The sequence below is a fragment of the Amphiprion ocellaris genome, chromosome 3, assembly GCF_022539595.1.
Source record: "Amphiprion ocellaris isolate individual 3 ecotype Okinawa chromosome 3, ASM2253959v1, whole genome shotgun sequence".
Classification (NCBI taxonomy): domain Eukaryota; kingdom Metazoa; phylum Chordata; class Actinopteri; family Pomacentridae; genus Amphiprion; species Amphiprion ocellaris.
In genome coordinates this window covers 25,359,225-25,383,053 of record NC_072768.1, presented here as the reverse complement: position 1 = coordinate 25,383,053, position 23,829 = coordinate 25,359,225, and the positions used below count along the sequence as shown (strand labels likewise).

Sequence of the window (23,829 nt, the reverse complement as noted above, 5' to 3'; positions counted from 1 at the left end):
GAACAGTGGGTATCTGCTCTTATGTGAAATAAAAAACTTACAGTTTAGATTTACCATATTTAAAATGTAGGCCACACAGGAGAAACTTCAATGCAATTAAAGTCAGCAGACATTAGCAAGATTAAAATCTTTTATTTTTTTTGGAATACATGCAAACTTAAAGGTGCACAGGACATGCTGAATGGTGTCTTGCTAATTAGTCAGAGCCATTTCATCTGTTACTCCGCCAAGGAACGGCAGAGTTATGTGACAATTGACGTACCTTTGTCCGTCTGTTTGCCAGTTAGCAGCATTACTCAAAAACGGACTAACAGATTTCAATGAAATTTTCAAGGAAGGTCAGAAATGACACAAGGACCAAGTGATTAGATTTTGTCAGTGATGCTGCTTATAGTCTGGATCCACAAATTTGTTAAAGAATTCTGTATCACTGCGAGATAGTGGCACAGCATCACTGTAACTATGACTACAAGTGAACACTACCTCAGCTGCCTGCTGACGATCACATGATGGGGATCCAACTACAAATTGACCGCTGTGGACTTATTCATGACTTATCCGTTGGAAATGATACAAGGAACAATTGATTAAATTTGTGTGGGTGTGTCAGAGTCCCATCAATTGCAGCTGCCTGCTACATATTTAGGTCACACGATTCGGTTTCTGTATATAGTACACATGCCTAACACATGCCTGTGCTCCATGTAAGGTCATTTTGTTTGTGGGTACATCTCTTAAATGGCCACATTCCATGTTGCCAGGATATCTGCCGCAATTTTTTTCAAGATTTCAACCCTTGGAAATGATACAACTGAGCAGAGAATTGCATTCTCTGAGTGCCTTTCTTGTTTCCCATTTATAGAACCAGAGCTGCAAAAAATCCCATGTGCAAACAGAATAAAGTATACATGCAAATAAAAAAGCAGTATAGTCAAGCAAGGACAAGTAATGCCAGAAATTACAAGTAGTTTTAGCATATAAACATCAATATTCCTGTTGCATCAATCATCACTTCTTTTTTTAACTGAGATTATCAATCGTGAAGCTAAAGTAAACAAAAATACAGACTTCACATGACACATGAAATTAGCATGTTCACCTTGAAAATATACAGTACTGGGTACCAGTAAACACTAGGTGGAGGCAGAGCAGTAAAAAACAGCCAGTCTGTGGTTCAGAGCTGTAAAATACAGCTGCACACCGAGTTGCACAAAGCCCCAGTTATTTTAGCAGGATTATATAGAATCAGTTCATTAGCCTTATAGCTTAAACAAGCTATAAAGCTACTCAAACAAGACACCCTGGCAGTAAGAAGATACATAAAAATTCATGCCCATCCAAGACACAGTTGAAAAAAAAAAAAGCAAAGAAACTTATGGCTTTTACTATCATTGTAAACAAGCTTGCATATTACATCAGTCCCAGTCAAACATTTGGACACATGTACTCATTCAGTTGTTTATTTTTGCTATTTTCCACAGCGTAGAAACAAATTGTCCATCTATTAACTATATACCGTTTAATCCTTATTAGGGTCGCAGGGGGCTGGAATCAATCCCAGCTGATTTAGGGTGAAGGCAGGAGACACCTTGGACAGGTCACCAGTTTATCACAGGGCTACATATAGAGACAAACAATCACGTTCACATTCACAACTACGGACCATTTAGAGTCACCAATGAACCTCAGCATGTTTTGGACTGTGGGAGGACCAGAGAAAATCCATGCATGCACAGAGAGAACATGCAAACTCGATGCAGAAAGATCCTGGGAAGGCGAACCAGGGATCTTCTAGCTGCAAGGTGACAGTGCTAACCATCAAGCCACTGTGCAGCCCAGAAACAAACTAGAGACATCAAAACTATGAAATAAAACACGGAATTATGTAGTGTGAAAAACATGTAAAGACAGCAAAATATGTTTCAGTATGCTGTTTAGTTTCTTTGCAGTGATGACAGCTTTGCACATTATCATCACCATGTTCATGAAAACTGTCACCTGGAATAGCTTTTAATTAACAGGTAAGCCTTGTCAAAGGGTAACTAGTGGAATTTCTTGTCTGCTTTAAAGTCCGGTGTAACACCTGATATTCATGCAAACAGGAATATCTAAAGGATGTTTGTGATGTTTATGGTACCTTGCCTCAATCCCTTTCTTCCACTACCCTACAGTGCCAGCAGTGTCCAACACTAGCTAACATTAGCTTAGAAATATTTCCTAACATAGAGAAGCAACCACCTCATCGCACAACACAGATTCTAACACAAACTCAGTGTGAGCACAAAAGACAAAACAAAGACGAAAGTTTTAGCTACAGCAGTCTATCTGCTCAAACACGAATGTGTCCAATGTCAGGATAAAGCCTCAACATCAACATCAGCAGGACAGCGAAGGAGGGGAGAAAAAACATGAATCAAACTATATATTGGATGGTCAGTTATATTTCCAAACTTTGTTCTACCATTTTACGAGTTCTGGAGAAAACATAGTCAAATGTCTCGAATACAAAGGAAAACCCTGAACGTTTGACTCTACAGTGAGGGGATTCAGTCATCTGTTAGGAGGTTGGGGGACATCTGCTGCCATGGTTTATGTCTACCTGGCCTTTTAGAGTGAAGGGTCACTATAAATCAATATAAAGTAATTCTGAGTGATCACCTATATCTTATGATGAAACTTTTCTATCCTGGCAGTAGTGCCCTCTTCCAGGTTGACAATGACACTACCCTTAGGTCACGAGGAGTCACTGAGTGGATTATAGGATTCATATGCTAGAATTTTCACAGTCACCAGATCTCAACACAGTTAAACATCTATGGGAGGTTTTGAACCACGGTGTCAAACAGCCCTTCCTACCACTTTCATCAAAACACCAAATGAGGTAACATCTTTTGGTAGAACACTGTTCATTTCTCCAGTAAAGATCCAGAGGCTTGGTGAGTCAGTGCCGAGATGCATTGAAGCTGTCGTGGCTGAGCTTGGGGGACCACCACACTACTAAGACACTATGTTGGTTTTTCCTGTCTGTCTGTCTGTCTGTTAGCAACATTATTCAAAATGGAATAATGGATTTGGATGAAATTTTACAGGAAGGTCAGAAAAGACACAAGGACCAACTGATTCAATTTTGGCAGTGATGCGGCTTATTGTCTGGATTCACGGATTTGCTAAAGATTTCTGTGTCATGTGAGATAGTGGCATGGCATCACTGTAACTATGACTAAAAGTAAACACTGCATCTGCTATCTGCTGACGATCACATGATTGCAATCCTACTACAAATCAACCGCTGCGGACCACAAATTATTTAAAGATTTCATCCGTCAGAAATCATATAACGACTGAGCAGCTTTGGCAGAGTACTCTTTGAGTAATTTTCGTGTTTAGTGTATAGTCAAACTATATAAATGTCTGCTGAAAAAGCTCCTGGTGATATGACCTTGTAAAGCTGGTTGGAGGATTAGGAATATTCAAAGTTGTTATCAAAGCAAAGGGTGTTTTGTTGTTGTTTTTGTTTTTTGCCTTCACTTCTGTTGCCTACAATATAAATCCAAGTGTGCAATTCAATACTGCTGGCATCTGCTTTAAAATAGACAAATAATGAAAAACCGCTGAATAAGCAAGTGTGTCCAAACTTTTGACTGGAACTGTGTTTGCTGAAATTACAGGCCAGTTTTATTCAAAGTTGGGTTTCTTTCTTCTCCTCCATCTGTGCCACCACACTGCGCAGTTTGTCCACCAGCACTGCAGAAGAGAAAATTTACCACTCACTTATTATCCAATACATGTTTTTCCACATTGCAGACAGACCTCTGGAATTAGTTTTTCCATTCTGTTAGTGGAAAAAAAAAAGCTTGCAGAACATGGTGATAAAAATGGTAATTTACCTCCAGCAGATGGCCTCTGGAAGCTATCATAGTCCCGGCAGGCATTGATCAGCTGCCCCAGTGGCTCAGGACAGTCATCGGGAAGCGGTTGTTGATATTTCTCGTGGCACACTTTCTGATAAATTTGTTTATCTGAATAACCTGGAAGGAGCGTGAGAACATTTTAAGGACAGAAGTAGAAGTCAAGAAATCCATAACTTAGCTTAGTTGTATTTTTAGTTAAGGGTGTGCCGTAGCTCTATGGTTGGCAAACTCAAAAACTAACAAATGGATTACCATTAAAATTTAGTGCACATGCTCATGTTCCTTTAAACCTACTGCTAAAAACCTAATGTTTTGTTCCTTTCATTGAACACTTCGGTTTATGACCAGATACCTGCAAAAATATTGGCATTTTCATTAGCCTCAGCTGTACTTTGTATTTGGTGTTTATTAACAAGAGCTAGCAAGATAGCCGAATTATTTTAGTGAAAATGTCCAGCCCAGTAGATATTTCTGCCTAGGTCCAGCCTTTATCAGGGTTAAAACACCCACTTTCAGGCTATAGCAGTGACTGTGTATCAGAGGGCAACACAGTGGAACAGTAGCTGGCCCTGATGCCTCCCACGTGGGCTTGAATCTCTGCTGGAGCCTCCTTGTGTGGGTTTTCACCAGGTGCTCCAGCTTCCTCCCACAGTCCAAAAACATACTTAGGTTAATTAGTGATTCTAAATTGGCCATAGATGTGAATGTGAGCGGGCATGGTTGTCTGTGTTTGCATCGGCCCTGTGATGGGTTGGTGGCCTGTCCAGGTTGAACCCTGTTTTTTCACCACAGTTTGGATCTATGATTTGAGTTATGTTCGTGCACTATCTTGCAGCTGCAAAGGAGGCTGAATGGCTTTGTAATGACTGTGGTGAGTGCATTCACCTTAATGTGAAAAAGAAAAATGTTTAAAAAGAAAAAAGTTATCGAAAGAAATATTTGTTTCCAGCAGTAGCAGAAAACTAATCTTGTGGACTACTACACAGCATATAATAATGAACATATATAATGATTATACGTTAGTATTTGAAGAACTTGATACGTTGAACCTTTCAACAGAATTCTCTGCAGATACACACCTTCAAAAGGTTTCTCGCGAGTTGCAACTTCCCACAGGACGATTCCAAAACTGAAAGATAATAAGTCAGAAAGGAATGCTTTCATTGTTAAATTAGATCATTAATAATTGTATGTTCCCATCTATTTGGTTCTAGTAGGTTCTATTTACAGAACCAGGTACAAAAGGGAAGTCACCCATTAATTAGTCTGACTCACTGGATGTTGGTTGCGAGTATAAGCCTGTCACTGGCTCGTTTTAAAATCATGTACTGCTGGTTTTCAGCAGCTTTCCTTGCCGACATTTGGTTGGTGCTCACCTGTACATCTCACACTCTTTGCTGTAGACGTGGTTAACGTCGTTGAGCATCTGGGGAGAGGAGTAGCACAGGGACCTGACGTCCTTATCCTTCGTCTGCTTTTTCAGTGATGTCTCTGTTTTCGACAGCTCAAAACCTCCAAGCTGAGAACAACAACCACAATGTTAATGCTACCGTTCTGTGAGTTGGAAGTGATCCCAGCATGCATGCACTTGAGTACCTTGACTCTGTAGCCTTCAGCAACAAGGAACTTGCAGCTGTTGATGCATCCATGAACATTACTTTTTTCTTCTGTCTGGTGCAGTCTATGAAATAACAGTAAAACTCATTAGTGTATTCAAAACATAAAATATCACAACTATATATTTAATTTATAGTTTCCATAATCAGTATTTCTATATTATCCTAGAATCAAGTGGCTAAGAAGGTTTGATTTGTAGTATCACCAACTCTGCAGTCCTGTGGAGCATGTTAGCCTCTTTTAGCTCATTGTTCAAATTTTATGGCACAATCAGGTCTAGACCAACATTTGTAGATGAAATATTTGCAAAGGTCAAAAACATTCTAGCTAACAAGGTCTATTTGTTATAGTTCAGCGATATGAGTGATATATTATGGTACAAATTTGTCAACCCTCAGGCAATTATACCGTGATAGTTATTCTTTTTCAGATCTATGGCTTTATTAGGCAATTGTGGGCAATTTTGCAAATAAATAAACATGATTTATATTGTAAAATTTGATGAATATATTACTTGTGCATCAGCGTAATGAAGTACCTTGATTTGAAGACTGCTGTGTCCAAAGATTCACTTTTTCCTGATATATATTGATATTACAATCTAAAAGTACATACATTTATCTACATTGTCCACTTCTATTTGATATTAAAATCTGTGCTGGTCCTTTTTTTCTTTATATATATATATATATATATATATATATATATATATATATATATATATATATATATATATATATATATATAAAAATAACTTTTTCTGCATTGATTAGGGAGGGTTTTTTTGTTGTTGTTTGTTTGTTCATTCTGTAATTCCTGTTGAGAGGCAAACAATAAGTCATAGCACACTGACCGATAGAGTCCTTGTGCTGCATCCAGACACATACGAGCTTTCTTGGTCCAGGACAGTTTGCAACCAGAGCCAAGAAGCTGTCGAAGACTTCCTTTCTCACAGTATTCCATGACGATGAGGAACTCAGGGTTGGGTCCTATGGGATGTGGCAAGGACATGTTACAATACTAAAATTTGAAAAATATCAGGTACAATGTGAGTTACATGCTGTAGCTCACTCACCATTCTCATCGCGGACACAGATACCAAACATTCGCAGGATGTTGGGTGATTCAAACCGCTTCATCGTGTCAACCTCCTTATTGAAAATAGACCTAACCTCTCTACATGTGGAGAAAATGTTTATGGTGACAGTGAATAAAATATACCACAGGGTGTCCCTAAAATCTGGACACAGGAAATTTCATTAACTATAATTATTTTGCCTCCACAGATTAAATATGGTTTGCCGAAAGAAGAAAGAGTTGAACTGCTTCTTCTCAGTGGATGTGAAGGATGGATATATAGGGCTAGGGTTATGGTTGGGGTTCTTGTTAGGGTTAGGGAAGGCATTTTTTACGTATGAATTTTAGCCATTACCAATTCTTTAGTTTCAGCTGATACATTTAGTCATCCAGTACGGGGATTATCCTTGATACTGTCCGTTTCTTTAAACTTTTTAACCACCTTCGCCACCGTGAAAAAGCCAAGTGGAATCCTCCTTGGATGACGTGCATTAAATTCATCTGCTATCTTTCAATATGTCCATCCTTCACGTCCACTGCAAAGTATCAGCTCAACTCTTTCTTCTTTCAACAAAGCCATATTTAATCCTTGGAGGCAAAAAAATTATAGCTAATGAGATTTCCTATGTGTCCAGACTTTAGGGACACCCTGTATAATACACACTTGTTCCTGCTAAGATGCAACAACACACTCACATTTATTTATTCACCGCTCAAATGTATTTCAGTTGTGACTATTTTCAGTTAAACTCAACATCACTTTGATTTATTTTACTAAATAATCCATTAGTAATTCTTCCTCTGTGCTTACTATGAAAATCGAATATGAAGTAACTACAGTACACAACAGAAAACCTCCATAATATCACTAAAATGTCAATCAGTTATATCACCTCTCAGTAATTGCATTATTTCCAAGTAAGTTAAGAGCACTATAACACAAATACCTTATGACGTTGCTTTTGTTAAAAAACAAAACAAAACAGGCCCAGTTGCATAAAGACTCTATGGATGCCACGAAAGAAGAAAACTGCTCGCTCATTAACACTAAAATGCAAGGTGATACTTTGCTAAATAACATGAAATGAAGCCTGATGAGTACTGGAAGCACATTCTTTGGTCAGATGAATCATCTGACATCTAAGTGATGTTGCACAGGGGTGGGAACACATCTGTTGTATACTGTATGTCCACACTGATACTTATGTGAGACATTATTTTACTTGTCTCTTATTCTGATCATATTCAAACACTATTAACCCCATTTCATTTCCTCGTGGCCTAAACCTTATGAGTACATCTGTGCCATCTAAAAATGTGATGCGATGAAAATTACTTTCCTGCAACAGTAAACTGCTTTGGAATAAGCACAGTGATAATTATGGGGTTAACTGTAGGTATCTATTTGACAAAACTGGAACGCCAGTGCATTTCAAAATCCAAACTGCATTTTGGAAGGAACAAGTTTAATTTAAGTCAGGCATGCTCTACATATACTTATTCCTGGGATTCTGCTCAGGACAAAATTAATTAAGGCAGAAGTGATTCCAAAATACTGATCAAAATCAAAAATGACTGCAGGACAGACCGTGGGCTGGTGTTCACGGGGTCGGTATATCTCTTGATCGCCACTGTAAATCCACGATACTCTCCTTTGTAGACCTCGGAGGTAGATGTTGTCATGAAAGGTGTTTTGGGATATCCGTACTTCAACTCGTCTGGTTTAATCATTCGGATGTCCACACTAGTGACTTTGGGCTTGTTCACTATGAAAATACATAATCACAAATTACATTCAGCACTTTTCCAGTATTCGCCATGTGACTTGTTAAAGTGTGTCGTAAAGCTGCACAATGTGGCCACTTGTAGGCATCAGGGACAAGTTCTAAATACCACACATCATCACCATTTAGAGATTATGATGCTATTTTTGTTTTATTTTTTATTTTTATACTATTGTGTCTCTGTGGGTCATGCTACCTTTACATCTCCATTGTAGAGACCTGAGGAAATGAAGAAGTCTCACCAAATGCATATATAGGAGCAAAAATTCTAAGCTCCATGCAGACTTCCAAAAGAAGTGATTTTTCCATATATCATTTTAAAGTGTTTTGTTTTTGAGTGTGAGTAGAAATTAGCTCAAATTTGGCCAACAAACTGTCTCAGGAAGAGATCCGTAATGCAAATAATAAATAAATAATTTCTGTGTTTACTTTTAGTACTAGTAGCAGTTAATGTTTTGTTTAAACCTAAATTACATTCATTACTGGTCGGTACTTTTAGTCTAATGTGTTACATTCTCTGTCTTCATCACAGTTAAGTTTATTTGCAATTCTTTTTTTTCCAATTTAAATTGGGGGCAAAGGTGTTTAAATATTTTGCTGTGAACAGGGTCTAAATTAACTGTGTAGTCTCTGGGTTGTTTTTGGACCAACTTCAATGCTGGAATGTGGTGAAGAAGAGATTTTTACATGGGGTCTATAGAGACTGACTCTTTTCTGGAGTCAGCTTTAAATAGACGTTTAAGGATCTGCAGATCATGGCACTTCTGCATTAGCTTCATTTTGTAGCCCTGTAAGCTGCCACTAAATGCTCACAGACTTTTGGACTCCACTATACTCTTTTCAACTCTCTCATACGACTCTCTCACAGCCTGCAAGTGAGATGACCATCACATTAGTTACGTATCTTTGATTGGAGTGACAAAGAGTAAAAGACTATTTTAGATTTTATAAAACATCTAAGATAAGATGAGATAAGATGAAATGAAATGAGATAAGTTATTTCTTGTCAGTCTCAGTCAATCTTATTATGCAAAGCTGTGTTAAGAACTCAAAACTTGAAATTTGACCTTCATATGTTAAGGTAATAATGGACTACAGCTTGTCTTTACTTTACTGAGCAGTTCTTGCCATAAGGTGACTACTGTAGTTGAATAGAATTATGTGCTCTACACTAACACAACTTTACAATACACACAATGTTATAAGACATGTAGGAAGGCCAGAAATTTAACTACTTAAATTTTAACAAGGTTTACCTGTTAACTGGAAACCATTCCAGGTGACGACCTCATGAAGCTGATTAATATATTGACAATATTGTATCAAACTGTCATCAAGGCAAACAGTGGCTACTTGAAAGAATCTAAAATCTGATGTATATTTGAGCTTTTTCTAGTTTTGGTTTGTTTAAAGTCTATGTAAAGAAAATTTAGAGATGTGTTTTTAAACACATTGTACATGTTAGAAAATAGTGTAACCCATAGATTGGATGTAAAAGCTGAGTTCTCCCCTAACACTATAAAAACTGGAGCACATTTGCAGCTCCTGCTCGATCGAATGTTACACCTCCTACACCCTACAGTTTTCCAGCTATCTATGCTGCTGTCCAGCAAATGGAACTTTTTGCCTAACAGTTTATTCAAATTTCCTCTGATTGATAAGGCTAAAAAGGGGAGGACTGATTCTATGAAGAGCCACATTGATCATGTTGATAACCACCAACACTTGCTGCTGCACATTTGGTGTCGCTGTTGGCAGTACATGCCCATCAAGGAGTGCACGCTGTGCTTAGTTTATTTTATTTTGGCAGGTAACTATTCTTTATCCACTGTACACAGTAGTCATTTCACATGTGACTGGTGTGGTTTGTTTAAAACCAGCTCATATCTATTTGCATGGTTAGTACAGTTGGTCTGTGCTGCTGTGAAAGCTGTCAATCAGAGCCTTCAGCAGACAGGCCCCTCTTTTTTTCAGAGCAGACAACGCTGCGTAGTTTATCACCATTTTGAAACCTGCTTCCATACACACTGTGATTTCTTTATCTCTCAAATTTGGTTGAATGCCATGGGCCTGACAGTACTTGCGCCTATTTCTTTTGTTTGTTTTTTTTCCCTTCCCAGGTATTTCTCTCTGTGGGAGTGTGTGCTTGTGTGACTGTAGCCACCTACTTCACCTCCCTCAGCCTTAGACTGACACTTTCTGTTTACTGCATAACTTTATATGTTATTTTGTAGTTGTGATATCTTCAGTTTAATTGTAGATTGTAAAAAAAAAAGTAAACCTCTTAAATATGTCCAAAACTTTGACTGCCGCTACCATACAGTACATGTAAATTATGATGTACTCACAAATCTCCACGATTTTCTCCACGTTGACTTTGACATATTCAAATTGTCTCTCCTGATCTTTCTTGTACTCCAGCAGCACTAAGTGACAAAGAAACAGTCATCATACAAGGAGGCCAGACTCTCAGCCAGAAGTCAGTTTGCTTACAATTAGAAACAGGATAAACTTTAATGAGTGCAGATAAATATTCTGGAATAACAAAAGTTCCATGACCTTGTTTATGTTTGCTTTTCTGCGTCACTTTGACAAGAAAGTAATAATAAGACAAATTAAGACAAAAGGAACTCTTTCCCAAGTGATGTTTGTGCTTCTTGCATGAAAATGTTATAATCAAGCTATTGTTGTGCATTGTTCCAGTTTGAGATTTAAGGAGGGTTACTCCTTTGTAAGCAATTAATAACTGAAATCTTACTTCCATCCAGTAAAAGCACACTATTATTTTAAGCAGTGTTCACGTAAACTGCAAAAGTTTGGGGACAATAGGAGATATGGTATAGATAAAAACACTCTATTTAAGTCCAGCTCCTCTGGTAGAAATTAAAATTAATTCCATATTCATGTTATGTCCGTGTGACTGAAAAGACTAATTTCACTAGCTAACAACTAACACTTATGTCAAAATCCAACCTGTAGTTACGACCAGGAAACTCAGACTTTTCTGAAAGCTTTAACTATCCAACTTGGTCCCTAATAACACATGAATGCCTGATATCAGATTAATGTTATTATTATATGTCGCTACAACTATTATTAGTATTATTATTATTATTGTCACTATTATTACAGTCACTGATGTGAAACTGGGGCTGCACAGTGTCTTGGTGGTTAGTACTGTTGCCTTGCAGCTAGAAAGATCCTCGGCTTTGGCCTGGTCACAAAATGACCAGAGTGATGTCAAGGAAGCCTTCCAACCTCAAAGAGCTCATGCCAAAGAGGAGTGGAACAAAGTCCCAGTGGAAGCACAAAGAAAGCGTGTTAGTATTAATACCAACTAACTGATTGATGTGGGGGCAAACAAAGATTGATTACGGAGGAAGGTGTTCTGTAAAATGTAAAAAGCAAAAACAAAAAACATAATCTTTTTAAATGTATCATTAGCATCTCTAACACAGCATCTTATGGTCTTTTGACGCTTGTTTATGTCATGTCCAGCTAGAAGAAAGCTGTTGGTTAAATACATATTCAGTATAAATCAAAATTTGAAATTGGTATTATTAATTTGGGGCTGAATCGCAGACTAGAGTGCTCAGTATTTGTAACCCTTGAACAGCCAAAACACTGCAACCATACAATGGCTCTAAGTTTTTAGATGACCTGAACACTTGTAAGATGTAAACATGGAAATCTCTTCTATCTCTAGGATCCATCCCACAGAATGTGAATGTGCTTTTTTCAAAAAGGTTAAAGAGTTGTGAAAAAAGGCCCTGCAGTGGACAAGGATTAAATTTCAAATCATCACTTTAAGGTAAGCTAATTGATTTCTGCTCGACCTGCTCTACAAAGGCAAATCACCAGTTTCTTACACTTCTGCAGCTCCTTGTCATCCTCCTTCCCATCACACTCATCTTCTTTTTCTCTGGAGGTCAGTTCAAACACCCTGTATAGCAAGTTGCCGTGCTCCACCTGCTGAGCTCCAGACAGGATCTGGAAGGCATCATTAAGACGTTCGTTCACACTGCTGAACTCGTCTCCATGGGTGTTGGAATTCAGGATGCGCTCCAGCATGTTGGCCGATGCATATTTTTTAATGAGCTTCTGTGCTGATTCCAGAGTGATGGACAGTTCCTTGAGGGCATTTCCTACCTCCACAGAGGTCCTGACTGCTTCGCTCTTTTGGATAGACCTTACCAGCTCCTCCAAGGCTTTTACTCGGACAGAAACACGGTGGCAGCGTTTCTTATTGGCTTTCACTCTCTCAGCCAGCGCGTAGATCTCTTTGGCAAAGCTCAGAATGGGATCTATACAGTCCATGGCCAACTAGAAAGACAGATAGGATATTATCTTATAACAGAATAAAATGAAATACATCAATGCTGAATGGCAATTCATATCAGTACAAGCCACAGTTAACTGAACCACACAGAGTGGAGCAGGTCTGGTGTCGATGTACACTAGTGTTCAAAAATTTGGGGTCACTTAGAAATGTCCTTATTTTTTAAAGAAAAGCAGTTTTTTTTCAATGAAGATAACATTGAATTAATCAGAAATACAGTCTAGACATTGTTAATGTGGTAAATGACTATTCTAACAGGAAACGGCTGATTTTTAATGGAATATCTCCATAGGGGTACAGAGGAACATTTCCAGCAACCATCACTCCTGTGTTCTAATGCTACATTGTGTTAGCTAATGGTGTTGAAAGGCTAATTGATGATTAGAAAACCCCTGTGCAATTATGTTAGCACATGAATTAAAGTGTGAGTTTTCATGGGAAACGTGAAATTGCCTGGGTGACCCCAAACTTTTGATTTGTAGTGTACACGATTTCATCATGACATCTTTTTTCTCTTCTTTTCTTTTTGTATCATGCATAAAAAGTGCCCAACTCTCTTGGGTTCACTGAAAGTACATTTGTAGTGGTCACACATCTTACACAAACTTATTTTACAGTTTGGTCATAAACTAAAATATTGTGACTTCTCCTTTAAGCTTGGCCAACACAATCTGCTCCAAAAAACAAAACCAAAAACAAAACTAAACTGAGACAAAAATAATTCACGTGTTTCCTAATCATCCCTGCCAGTCGCTTGGTTCTGTACTGCAGCTATTCTTTATGGGACAACACAGTTATAATTTTTGCTAATACCATATATCAGTATATAATTTTCCTATATGCATTAGAAGAATTTTACGCCCAATTTACTGAATATGTCAAAGTAACAAATGGCAAATTGTTCAAATAAAACTACACATACACTACCAGTCAAAAGTATGGACACACCTTATCGTTCAATAGTTTTTATTTAATTATTTTCTACATTGTAGATTAATACTGAAGACATCAAAACTGTAAAAGAACACATATGGAATTATGTTGTAAACAAAAAAGTGTTGATCTTTAATTAATCTACAATGTAGAAAACAAAACAAATAAATAAAAAGCATTGAATGAGAAGGTGTGTCCAAACTTTTGACTGGTAATGTAGATGCAAAGAAAAAAATTCCCACAGGAAGACCTCTAATGCTGAGCTAAGTCAGCCTCACATCTGAACACAATTGCTGGGCGTTTCCTTAGCAACAGTCCTGTTTTGATCCACACACCCAGACTTACAAGAAAATTCACTATGGAACTGAAAGTGAAACTTTTCTGGTGTCATAGAGGTTCCACTTACTGAATGGGAAGAAGGATTCAGGCAGATTTAGTGCTTCAGGGTGTTTGCTGGCAGTTTGCTGGTAATGATAGACAATTACACTGTTAGAGGTGTCATGCTTTCAGAACATTGTCAGTACACAGACTGTTGCTTGATCTTCAGGTCAGGTCTCACTATTAACAAAACCTTGAGACTGACTGAAAAATGAAAACTTCTTAAGGGCTGTTTGCTAGCTGATTGTAATTTGTGGCCCTAGCAACATAAACTAAACCAAAAAATAAAAAAGACAAACATTTTCATGACAAAACCAGTTGCAGTATAGATGACTGTCTTAAAATAACTCCTACTGTACTTGTGGGAAAACTTTATGTTCTCTGTTAGACTTTGAAGCAGCTGAAGGTTCTCTTTTTCACATGTTTTAGGTTGAAACAGAAGGGGAGATTTGTGTCCATATTAGTAATGATACTTTACAGAAAGGGCTTCAACACACACAACATTAATCAGCAGTGCACACCATTTTATTCAGGTCAAAATACTTTACAGATTACATGATTCCAAGACAAAAAGACACAAAATCTATCTATACATCTATATGTCTGTCCATTGCTTATATCAGTTCTCAGAAGGGATTTATTGTGGTCTAGAAATGAACCCTTTCAGTGTGGTATTTCAAACATTATTACTCCACCACGGAATGTGGCAGAGTTATGTGACATTTGGCGTTGGTCTGTTCGTCTGTCTGTCTGGTCTGTCTGTTCTGTCTGTTCGCAACATTACTCAAAAACGGATTTGGATGAAATTTTCAGGGAATGTCAAGAATGACACAAAGCCCAAGTGATTAGAGTTTGGCAGTGATGCGGCTTATAGTCTGGATCCACGAATTTGTTAAAGATTTCTGCATCATTGTGAGATAGCGGCACAGCGGCACTGTAACTATGACAACAAGTGAACACTACGTCAGCTGCCTGCTGATGATTACATGACTGCAATCCTACTACAAATCAACCACTGCGGACCACAAATTGTTTAAAGATTTCAACCGTTGGAAATCATACAACAACTGAGTAGTCTTGGTGGAATACTGCACTCTCTGATTGCTTTTCTTGTTCTCAAGTCATTCCCCTGCTGTCCTTTACTCGTCAACCAAAACGTCAAGTGTGAATCTCACTACAGCGCAAACTCCTGAAAGCAAAAACAAAACAAACAAAAAAATAGTACATGTTTAAGAAAAACACAGCAAAACCCAATCATGATGTGAAGAGATTTTGTTGTCTTAAACTAAGCACAGACGACACTCTATGTGAACCTTGGTCTGTAGTGTGAAAGTCGTGCACTTTGTAAGCATGTCATCTACCTCAGTCACCTCTGGCTGACTGTAGTGGAGTTCACAAATACACCAATTCATTCATTTATTCCTCTCATTGTAATTCAATTATTCCAGTTTTGTTATCTGGACATATGACAAACTAAAGGAAAAACCTTGAAAAAAAAAAATAAGATATTAAAGGATGTCTTGTTTGTCAGCATGTTTCCTAAATCATGCAACAGAGAGTTGTTCTTCATTAGTGGGTCAGTAAACACTAATCTTTATTCAGTCTGCATGCTTTGTTCTTTCTTCCCTCCATCATACTTTGATTCCGATTACCAAGCAAACACCTACTTAAAAGGGAAAGATGATACTCACTTACAGATCTAAATGCTTAGTCTGGGACTCCGCTAGAGTAACTTTGCAAGAGTCTACAGTTCATTTATCTCACACTGTAATACAGACTCTCAATTGAGCCTCTGTCTGAAAACAGTAGCTTTAGCTTCTGATGTTTAAGCCCCCTCCCTAAAAGTCCACTTTCCTCTTATCTTCATGTTTGCATTTTTTTCTGATCTATTGTGCTTCCATGTGCAGATTCTCCTGTGTACCTTGTTGCCAACTGCGGTTTCACCTCATCTGTGCTCCAGTGTTTCAAGAGCTCAAACCTTCACTTTGTAGTGTAATGCTTTTGGGTACGATGCTCTAAAAGTAAAAGATGATATAATTATGGCAAATGCTATTAAACTGAAGAACAGAGTTAAAACATGTATATAAAATACATAATGATGACTATTCTAGTATTGAATGATGTTTTGACAGTATGGTGTTTGTCTGTGGAGGACACACACACACAGCTGGAAGATCATAAAGTAAAACGTATTTTTGGTGTGAAGACAAATCACGTTTGTCGAAAAATGATATATAGAGTACAAACATAATGGTGTAAACCTAAGGCAATAAAAGAGGTGTATGTTGTATGTACTCAGTAAATTTCCATGATTTAACTTTGGCCATGAAAATATAACAAGTTGGTCCTGCAAGCAGCCGATTGAAACTGGCTGCTCAGAAATTGATAATACCAATGTAACTTGTTTATGTACCTGTTTAAAAACTAAACTGTTTCCACCTATTGTCAGTCACTCGTTCAAGACTGTCATAAAAAATAGTAGTGGTGAGTACAGAACAGAGCCTGAACACGTCTGGGCATGTTTTCTGTAAAGCATAATCCAATGATAACCTAATTCGCATGTCCTCTGTAGGGTGTGATCTAGTGGTGAAATATAATAACCCGATGTCAAGATCTGACCACTAGATTTAGAAAAGTATAATGGTGTCAAAACTGTCACTCCAATAATACACTCTATAGGGGTGGAAAAATGAACAACTTTCACAGCATAAAAGACAATGCACAGGTCAGTATCTTCAGTACTTTCTTGGGGTGTTAATCATTGTTATGAACTACTCTTGGATTTTTTTCTCGACAATAAATCCTGCTGCTTCTGAATGCTGATTTTTTTGAACCTCTGTATAGAAGCTTTTTGGACATTTGAACACGGTCAGGTCTTAGACTCTGGCCCATGATTTGGGACTTAGTTTCCACGTCATCTTTCACACTGGGCGCCACCACCTGCTGATTATCTCCAGGCAGCCCTCAGCTGCCACTGCTCCCCTTCAACAACTGATTTTGTTTATAGATTAACCTTTTACGATATACTCTGTCTTCTGTGTCTGGGTCCAGAAACAACTTAAACCTCACAATTACCTACTTAATAATGGAATGATATATATTGGTGTCTTATTGTTTCAGTCATAGACTGTTTTCTACACCAAACATTTAGAAAACGAACATCCGTTTTGGGAGAATGTGTACATACATTCAGTAAGAACATCAGAGTCTGGAGGTGTGCTGTGCCTGCAGCAGAGGAATGAAAAGCTAGAAAAAACTGCTTGAAAGCAGTTGTTCAGAGCAGTCTAAAGCCTGAGTTTTTTCTCACAGGGGTTGCTTTAATATGTACACAACCATTCAAAAGCTTGGGATCACTTAGAAATGTCATTTTGAAAGAAAAGCAGTTTTTTCAATGAAGATAACATTGAATAAATCAGGAATACAGTCTAGACGTTGATAATGTGGTAAATGACTATTCTAGCTGGAAACAGCTGATTTTTAATGGAATATCTCCATAGGGGTACAGAGGAACATTTCCAGCAACCATCACTCCTGTGTTCTAATGCTACATTGTGTTAGATAATAATGTTGAAAGGCTAACTGATGATTAGAAAACCCTTGTGGAATTATATTAGCACTTGAATTAAAGTGTGAGTTTTCATGGGAAACATGAAATTGTCTGGGTGACCCCAAACTTTTGAACGGTAGTGTACTTACCTTATTATTTAAAATTTTGTTCACATTTAACATCAACATCTGTCATTAGAACATTACATATATATATATGACAGAAAACAAAGGAAGGCATAACATGTCCACTTTAAACCCAAAGCTGATAAAGCCTCTCCTCAGTAAAAACACTGCTGGCAGCCAAGAATAGGAGAGAGGTGATTTGCACTGTATCATGCCCTGGAGGTAATAGCTTATTTTTGTCTTTGTGTCAGTTTTAGGTTTCAAATTTTTGGGCAGGAGACAGCATGAAATGTTTCACTTGAGCAAAGCAACATTATTACAAACAGTGTTGTAACAAAATGAATAGATACTCTTGTCAAATGAGGCCTGGTTTTGAGATCCCAGAAACAACCACGGTTGAGAGGTAACAAAAGTCATAAGCACATTCATTAAAAAAGCAGACCAATAAAGATCTATCCGAAGAAACCATATAATATAACCAAGTGATTATGCTTAAGCAGAGCAATGATTTTTATAATCAGATGTGTATTTTGAAATAAGATAGATGTGAATGATTTAAACAGGTAATTTTTTATGAAATGATTTGTTCATGATTGAAATATTAAATATGAAGTATGTTGTGTGATCATACAAATGTAGTGATTTAAAGAAATTATTATAAGTAATAAGTACTGTGTCTAAAAAGAGGAAGTTGATTTTAAACTGCGCACTTACAAGAAAGAGGAACTAGAATGTTACCCAATGTTGAGCAATACTAGGCTTCTAAACGGCAATGATTTTCACTCACAGAATGTTGTTCCAAATATGGTTAATACCTATGTTGGTTAATAAGTGCAATGATCTCATGAAGGATACAGTTCCAAGTAATGGCATTGGAAGTCATGTGTAATCCTCCTGAAATGTAATGTAATCAGAGTACATTCACTGAGTGTGTATTGGGAATGTGACAATGAATCAGCTAAGATTAAGCAACTGAGCCATCAGACAATGTGTGTGTATTGAGAGATAACTGTATAAAAAGGGGAGACAGAGGCACAGTATTCGGAGTCGTCGGAGTCGCCGATGGGCTTAACACTGGGTTAAGCCTGCCAGAGTTCTTTGAGGACATCGCTGGATGCAAAGTTCTCCGGACTTTGTTCAAGAAAAGAAGACCAAACTCTACTGATGAAGAAAAGTTCCAACCGGCCTACAGAGTCACTAAGAAGAGAAGAAAGAAGAACAGCCGCTGAACCTAGAAGAGGAAGACGGTAGCAGAGACGGCAGCTGGAGGCTGCTCTTGCCCAGAGAGACGGGAGAGTCGGGGACTTTCCACTGCAGCTCATCTGCCCAGGTCATCTGGGTTTCCTCACCACTGTTCCAGCTCCTGCTTCTAAAGACAACTGCAAGACCAAGATTGGTTTTTTGGGACTTTTTCTGCTCCCCCTGCCAAGGAAGAACAATTTTTGGATTGAAGAGAGACTTTGTACGGGGTTTCCAGATCCACTACTGAGTTCGTCCAGACGCAGGTTAGACATCGGGCGTGGCAGCTAAGGCCAAGCTGTCTGTTCTCTCTGTCTCCCAAATCATACTGATTAGAGAAGATTCTTAGAAAAGCTCAGTTTTAATAATTTTTAGTGTAGCTGATTCATTTTAATTATAATTGTTAAATTGCCTGATCACGAACTGATGCTATGCCCTTGCTGAATTTATTCAATAAAACGCTATATTGCATTTAAAGAGAAGATTAATGTATTTTTTATAACTCATATGCTTTGCATGCCAGTAAAAAGTTAAGTCAATTGTGTGCACTAGAACTAAGAGGTTCCTAAAGGTTGCTTTAGTCCTAACAGTAATCTTAAAATCTTACCCTTGAGGTTTTCTGTTCCTAACCTCTAAAACTAACCTAGGAATATCACCAAGTGCAAACAGACATAAGAGGAAAGCTGTCGTTAACAGACGTGACTGATAGGTTGCTTGGCTACTTAGGCTACTTAGCTGAGCTGCATATCAGAGTGAGAAGGGTAAAACGTTTGGAAGTAGACAGTAAGAACCTAGGCGAGTATTCCTCGACACCAGCTTAATCATTCTCCTGAATCCTGTTAGGTAAACCACTAATAGGCAGATAGAATCTAACCCTAGAAACGGAGAGCTGGTCCTGACTTATCCTGAAGAAAGGTAAAGAAGGCACATCTGACGACACTCTCCTTATCTAAATGCTCAATCTACAGAAAAGTTACCTCCTCGGAGAGACATCAAGTCAGATGAAAGACCAGCTGTCAGCAGAGAACTTTACATTAGAGGATCAAAAGAAGATAATTTACCTGTAAGAGGAAGTCAGTGAAGGCTGTCCAAATCGACACAGGTATAGACTGCTTGTGTTTGCGGTAGGAAAGAAAATGAAACTGGACTCTGTCAACTTGCCCTGCCCTTTCTGCTGCTCACTTCTTCCTTCACTGCTACTTCCTTTCTGACGGTTATAGTCCCTCCCCACTCTGTGCAGGACTTCTGCTCCTCCGTTGACACGCCTCAGATTTGTTTGTTATACTCTAGAGGCAGAATCATAACTCACATAACTTGAGGTGCAGAGCAGATGAAGCCTGAAGCTTCCTGACTAACTGCTTTATTGATGATCTGTCAACTTGATGTAAATCCTGTGATGCACTCATGGTCAGGGACCTGGTAGTGCGAGGAAGGTACACTTAGCAATGTACTAACGTCATTGCATCATATCATATGGCTTTTATTTTAAAACACCTAAGCACACTTGTCGAACTAAATATTCTACATTATGCTGTTTGAGTGTTAAACAATAAAACAATAGATCAGTTCAGCTGCATCCTTTAGGTTACCGAAGTGCTTGACAACAACTGTGCACGATCTAATCGTTTGGTTTCTGTTATAACTGTGGTGAAAGTTGTCTGAGATGAGATGACATTGTTTTTCTCTCCATAGAATCTCACAGATGCTGCATAGCTTTTAGGTCAAGGCTCCAGGATTGTTATTCTTTGACTCTGATTTTTGTTTTCTGAGGAAAAATTCTTTTTTTCATCCAAATCACACAAAACAATATTTTCTTCTTTCACACTAAGCAGTTTTGAAACATCCAGATAACTACAGTATTACATTTGACATAATTCCTCTGCTACGTTCCTTGATGGAGTAATTATGTGAAATGTTTGTCTGTTTGTCTGTCTGTGTGTTTGCATCATTACTCAACAACGGACTTGGATGTAATTTTCAGAGAAGATCAGAAATGAACACCAGGACCAAGTGATTAGTTTTTGGCAGTGACGCGGCTTATAGTCTGGATCCATAGATTTGTTAAAGATTTCTGCATCATTGCAAGATAGCAGCACAGCGTCACTGTAACTATGACAACAAGTGAACGCTACGTCAGCTGCCTGCTGATGATCACATGACTGCGATCCTATTACAAATCAGCCGCTGTGGATTCATCGGGACTTGTCCCTCGGAAATCACACAAGGAATAATTGATTACATTGTGGAAGTGTTGTCCGAGTCCCATCAATTCCCGCCGCCCACTACATATTTAGGTCACGCGATTTGGTATCCATACATAATGTACACATGCATAACACACGCCTGTGCTCAGCGCAAGGTCATTTTTTATTAAGGATTCCATCCATCGGAAATGATATAATGACTGAACAGCCAGAGTGCTTTTCTTGTTACCTCTGAATCTAGAGCCACTACAACAACACCATGGAAAAACTCAGGTTGTATTTTGGGGTTCTGCACAGCAGGTAAGATGCTTCTAGTAATGCATTATGTTCCAGTTACTCAGAAATGTTTACAGAGCACACTATAGACAGCTTTTACTGATTGTGTGCTGATATGAAGTGAATCAAAGTGGCTGCACAGAGCTGATGTTATGTGATGTTAAGTATAGATAGAGTTTCCCACAGTGCCGTAATGCTGAGCTCAGCCTTCAGGTGCATGAGGAGACGGTGCATAAATAATCAATGTTGATGGTATTATAACTTCACTGAGAACGTGACTGACTCCACCCTTACAAATGAATCCATGCTCATTCAGAATTTAAAGCAGTTCAGAGTAATTATTTCAAATCACTGAACATTTTAAGGCCAATGATCTCCGTGTCTATGTGCACAGGTATGCGGCCAAAATGGAGAGAGCGTAATTTGAAAATTAAATTTGGCAATGAAGAAGAAAACACTGAAATTAAAATATATGTAATTAAACAACTTTTATTGGCATTGTAAAAGAACAAAAATCCTCTTTGAAAAAAATTCCACTGAAAAATCGAACTCAAAATGATATTTTGTTCTTTACGTATTTTTTGTATTTTGTGTTTTTTACTGTGAAGCACTTTGGTCACACTTTGGGCTGTTGTAAAGGGCTATACAAATAAACTTTGATTGATTGATTGATTGATTGATTGATTGATTGATTGATTGATTGATTGATTGATTGATTGATTGATTGATTGATTGATTTTGATGTGATTTTCACTGACAATTTTCCAATTTTCTTCACAACTGTTTTTTTTTTTTTTTTTTTGTAACGCAGTTTGTTCTTACAGTCAATTTTTTTAACAAAGTTTTTTGTTACCGACTGTATTTGTTTTGATGTGGAGGGGGGACGCAAGGAGCAGGTGATTTACATATAATCTGCATATCAATAAGCTTTTGAAATGTTTCAATTTAACGAAACATACACAAAATAATGAACACAGAATACCCACACCCCCCGTACACATACAAACTAAAAGAGTACCTCAAACCGAGTAGGTAATAGTCAAAGTAGTAGAAAAATTTTAAATTTTAAAAAATTGTTAGAACATAAAGTAAGAGGTGTGTAAATAATCCTGGCTTATACAGGTGACTCTGTGGTGTATCAATTTGCCATTGTTTTTACAATAAGTCTGATAAAGGTGTTGGCAAAATGTCAGTGTAGATCAAGTAGGACTGCCCTGCCAAATCTTCAGAAAGGTGTTGTATTCGTTTCTCAGAGTATGTGTAATCTTTTGGAGTGGGATGCAACTGTTCATTTCCATTAACCATCTAGCTATGGGGAGATGGGAGCCAGACTTCCATGTGACTGCTATACACTTCCAGGCAGTGCACAAAGCTATTTCAAAAAATCTCTTCTGGGAGTTCTTAAAATGTGCTTTAATGGTTGTACAGTTCCCCAGTAGGCAAATTTGTGGGTCCAGTGGGAAGGCAAATCCTGCAAGTTTTGTCTTAATGTCACTAAAGTCATGCCAAAAAGTATTAAGCTTCATGTATGACCAGGTGCAATGCAAAAACGAGCCCTCCTCTGTACCACATCTAAAACATGTCTGATAGCTCAGGTTTGAGGAGATTGATTTTAATCCTATCCAACCAGTTGTGGGAAAGCCTTCGTGACCTCAGTGTTACTGACATCTTACAGAATGTCCTGCCTTCCTGATCCATTGCCTCCACCAGGTAACCCTGGTCCTGCTTATCATTCAGAAAGGTGCGTATAGGTTCGACAAAAACAGTATCCTTCTGTTCATCACAGTGCCACATTTCTGTGATCTTGGTTACTCTATACACATGCAATGACTGTCTTGATTACTGGTTTGGGCACATGCACAGCAGAGGGTGAGCACCAGTTTACTTGACAGCAGATGTCTTCCAAGGTCAGACTTGTTAGGCCTGGAAGGCAGGTAGACAAAGACCCTAATTAAATAGCATTTCTGAGGTTTGTCATCATCCTTGTAGATGATGTTAGGGTGTCATGGCGACTGTATGGACTCCATGAACATACCTTAATGTCTGCAGGTCCTTAGAACGGGTGTTCAACAGAGGGATGATGCTGAGAGGTTGAATATGGACAGACATGATACCACCACAAAAAATTCTGCATTACACTTTATTCTATGTACCACCAAAATCATATTGTGCTCTATGTATTTATTTAGTCAGATTTTTATCTTGATTTTTGTAAGCTACTGGATTAAACTTGGGCAGCACAGTGACTTGGTGGTCAGCACCTTCGCCTTGCAGCTAGAAGATTCCCGGTTCGCATCCCGGCATCTTTCTGCATGACAAGGCAAGTTTAGGCAAGCATGGAGTTTGCATGTTCTCCCTGTGCATGCGTGGGTTTTCGTCGTACTGAGATTTACTGGTAA

General features: G+C 38.2%; 1 protein-coding gene across 4 annotated transcripts; it reads right to left on the bottom strand.

The window, feature by feature from the left end:
* Positions 1-116: 116 nt before the first annotated feature.
* On the bottom strand, positions 117-20,166 carry LOC111564060 (mixed lineage kinase domain-like protein). 4 transcript variants are annotated; one of them, XM_023263399.3, is made up of 13 exons: positions 20,012-20,166; positions 18,992-19,133; positions 14,068-14,125; positions 12,259-12,712; positions 10,738-10,815; positions 8,194-8,371; positions 6,604-6,704; positions 6,382-6,517; positions 5,508-5,592; positions 5,288-5,430; positions 4,991-5,040; positions 3,888-4,028; positions 117-3,744 (listed from the first exon to the last, which is right to left on the bottom strand). In XM_023263399.3, exons 4-13 carry the CDS (start codon positions 12,704-12,706, stop codon positions 3,680-3,682), a joined length of 1,425 nt encoding a protein of 474 aa, XP_023119167.2. In that variant the 5' UTR covers positions 12,707-12,712; positions 14,068-14,125; positions 18,992-19,133; positions 20,012-20,166; the 3' UTR covers positions 117-3,679. The 4 variants fall into 4 exon arrangements, with proteins under 4 accessions (XP_023119167.2, XP_023119168.2, XP_054865038.1 ...); XM_023263400.3 differs by lacking the exon at positions 18,992-19,133 and having other exon boundaries at positions 20,012-20,160; XM_055009063.1 differs by lacking the exon at positions 20,012-20,166 and having other exon boundaries at positions 18,992-19,367.
* Between the last annotated feature and the right edge of the window lie 3,663 nt (positions 20,167-23,829).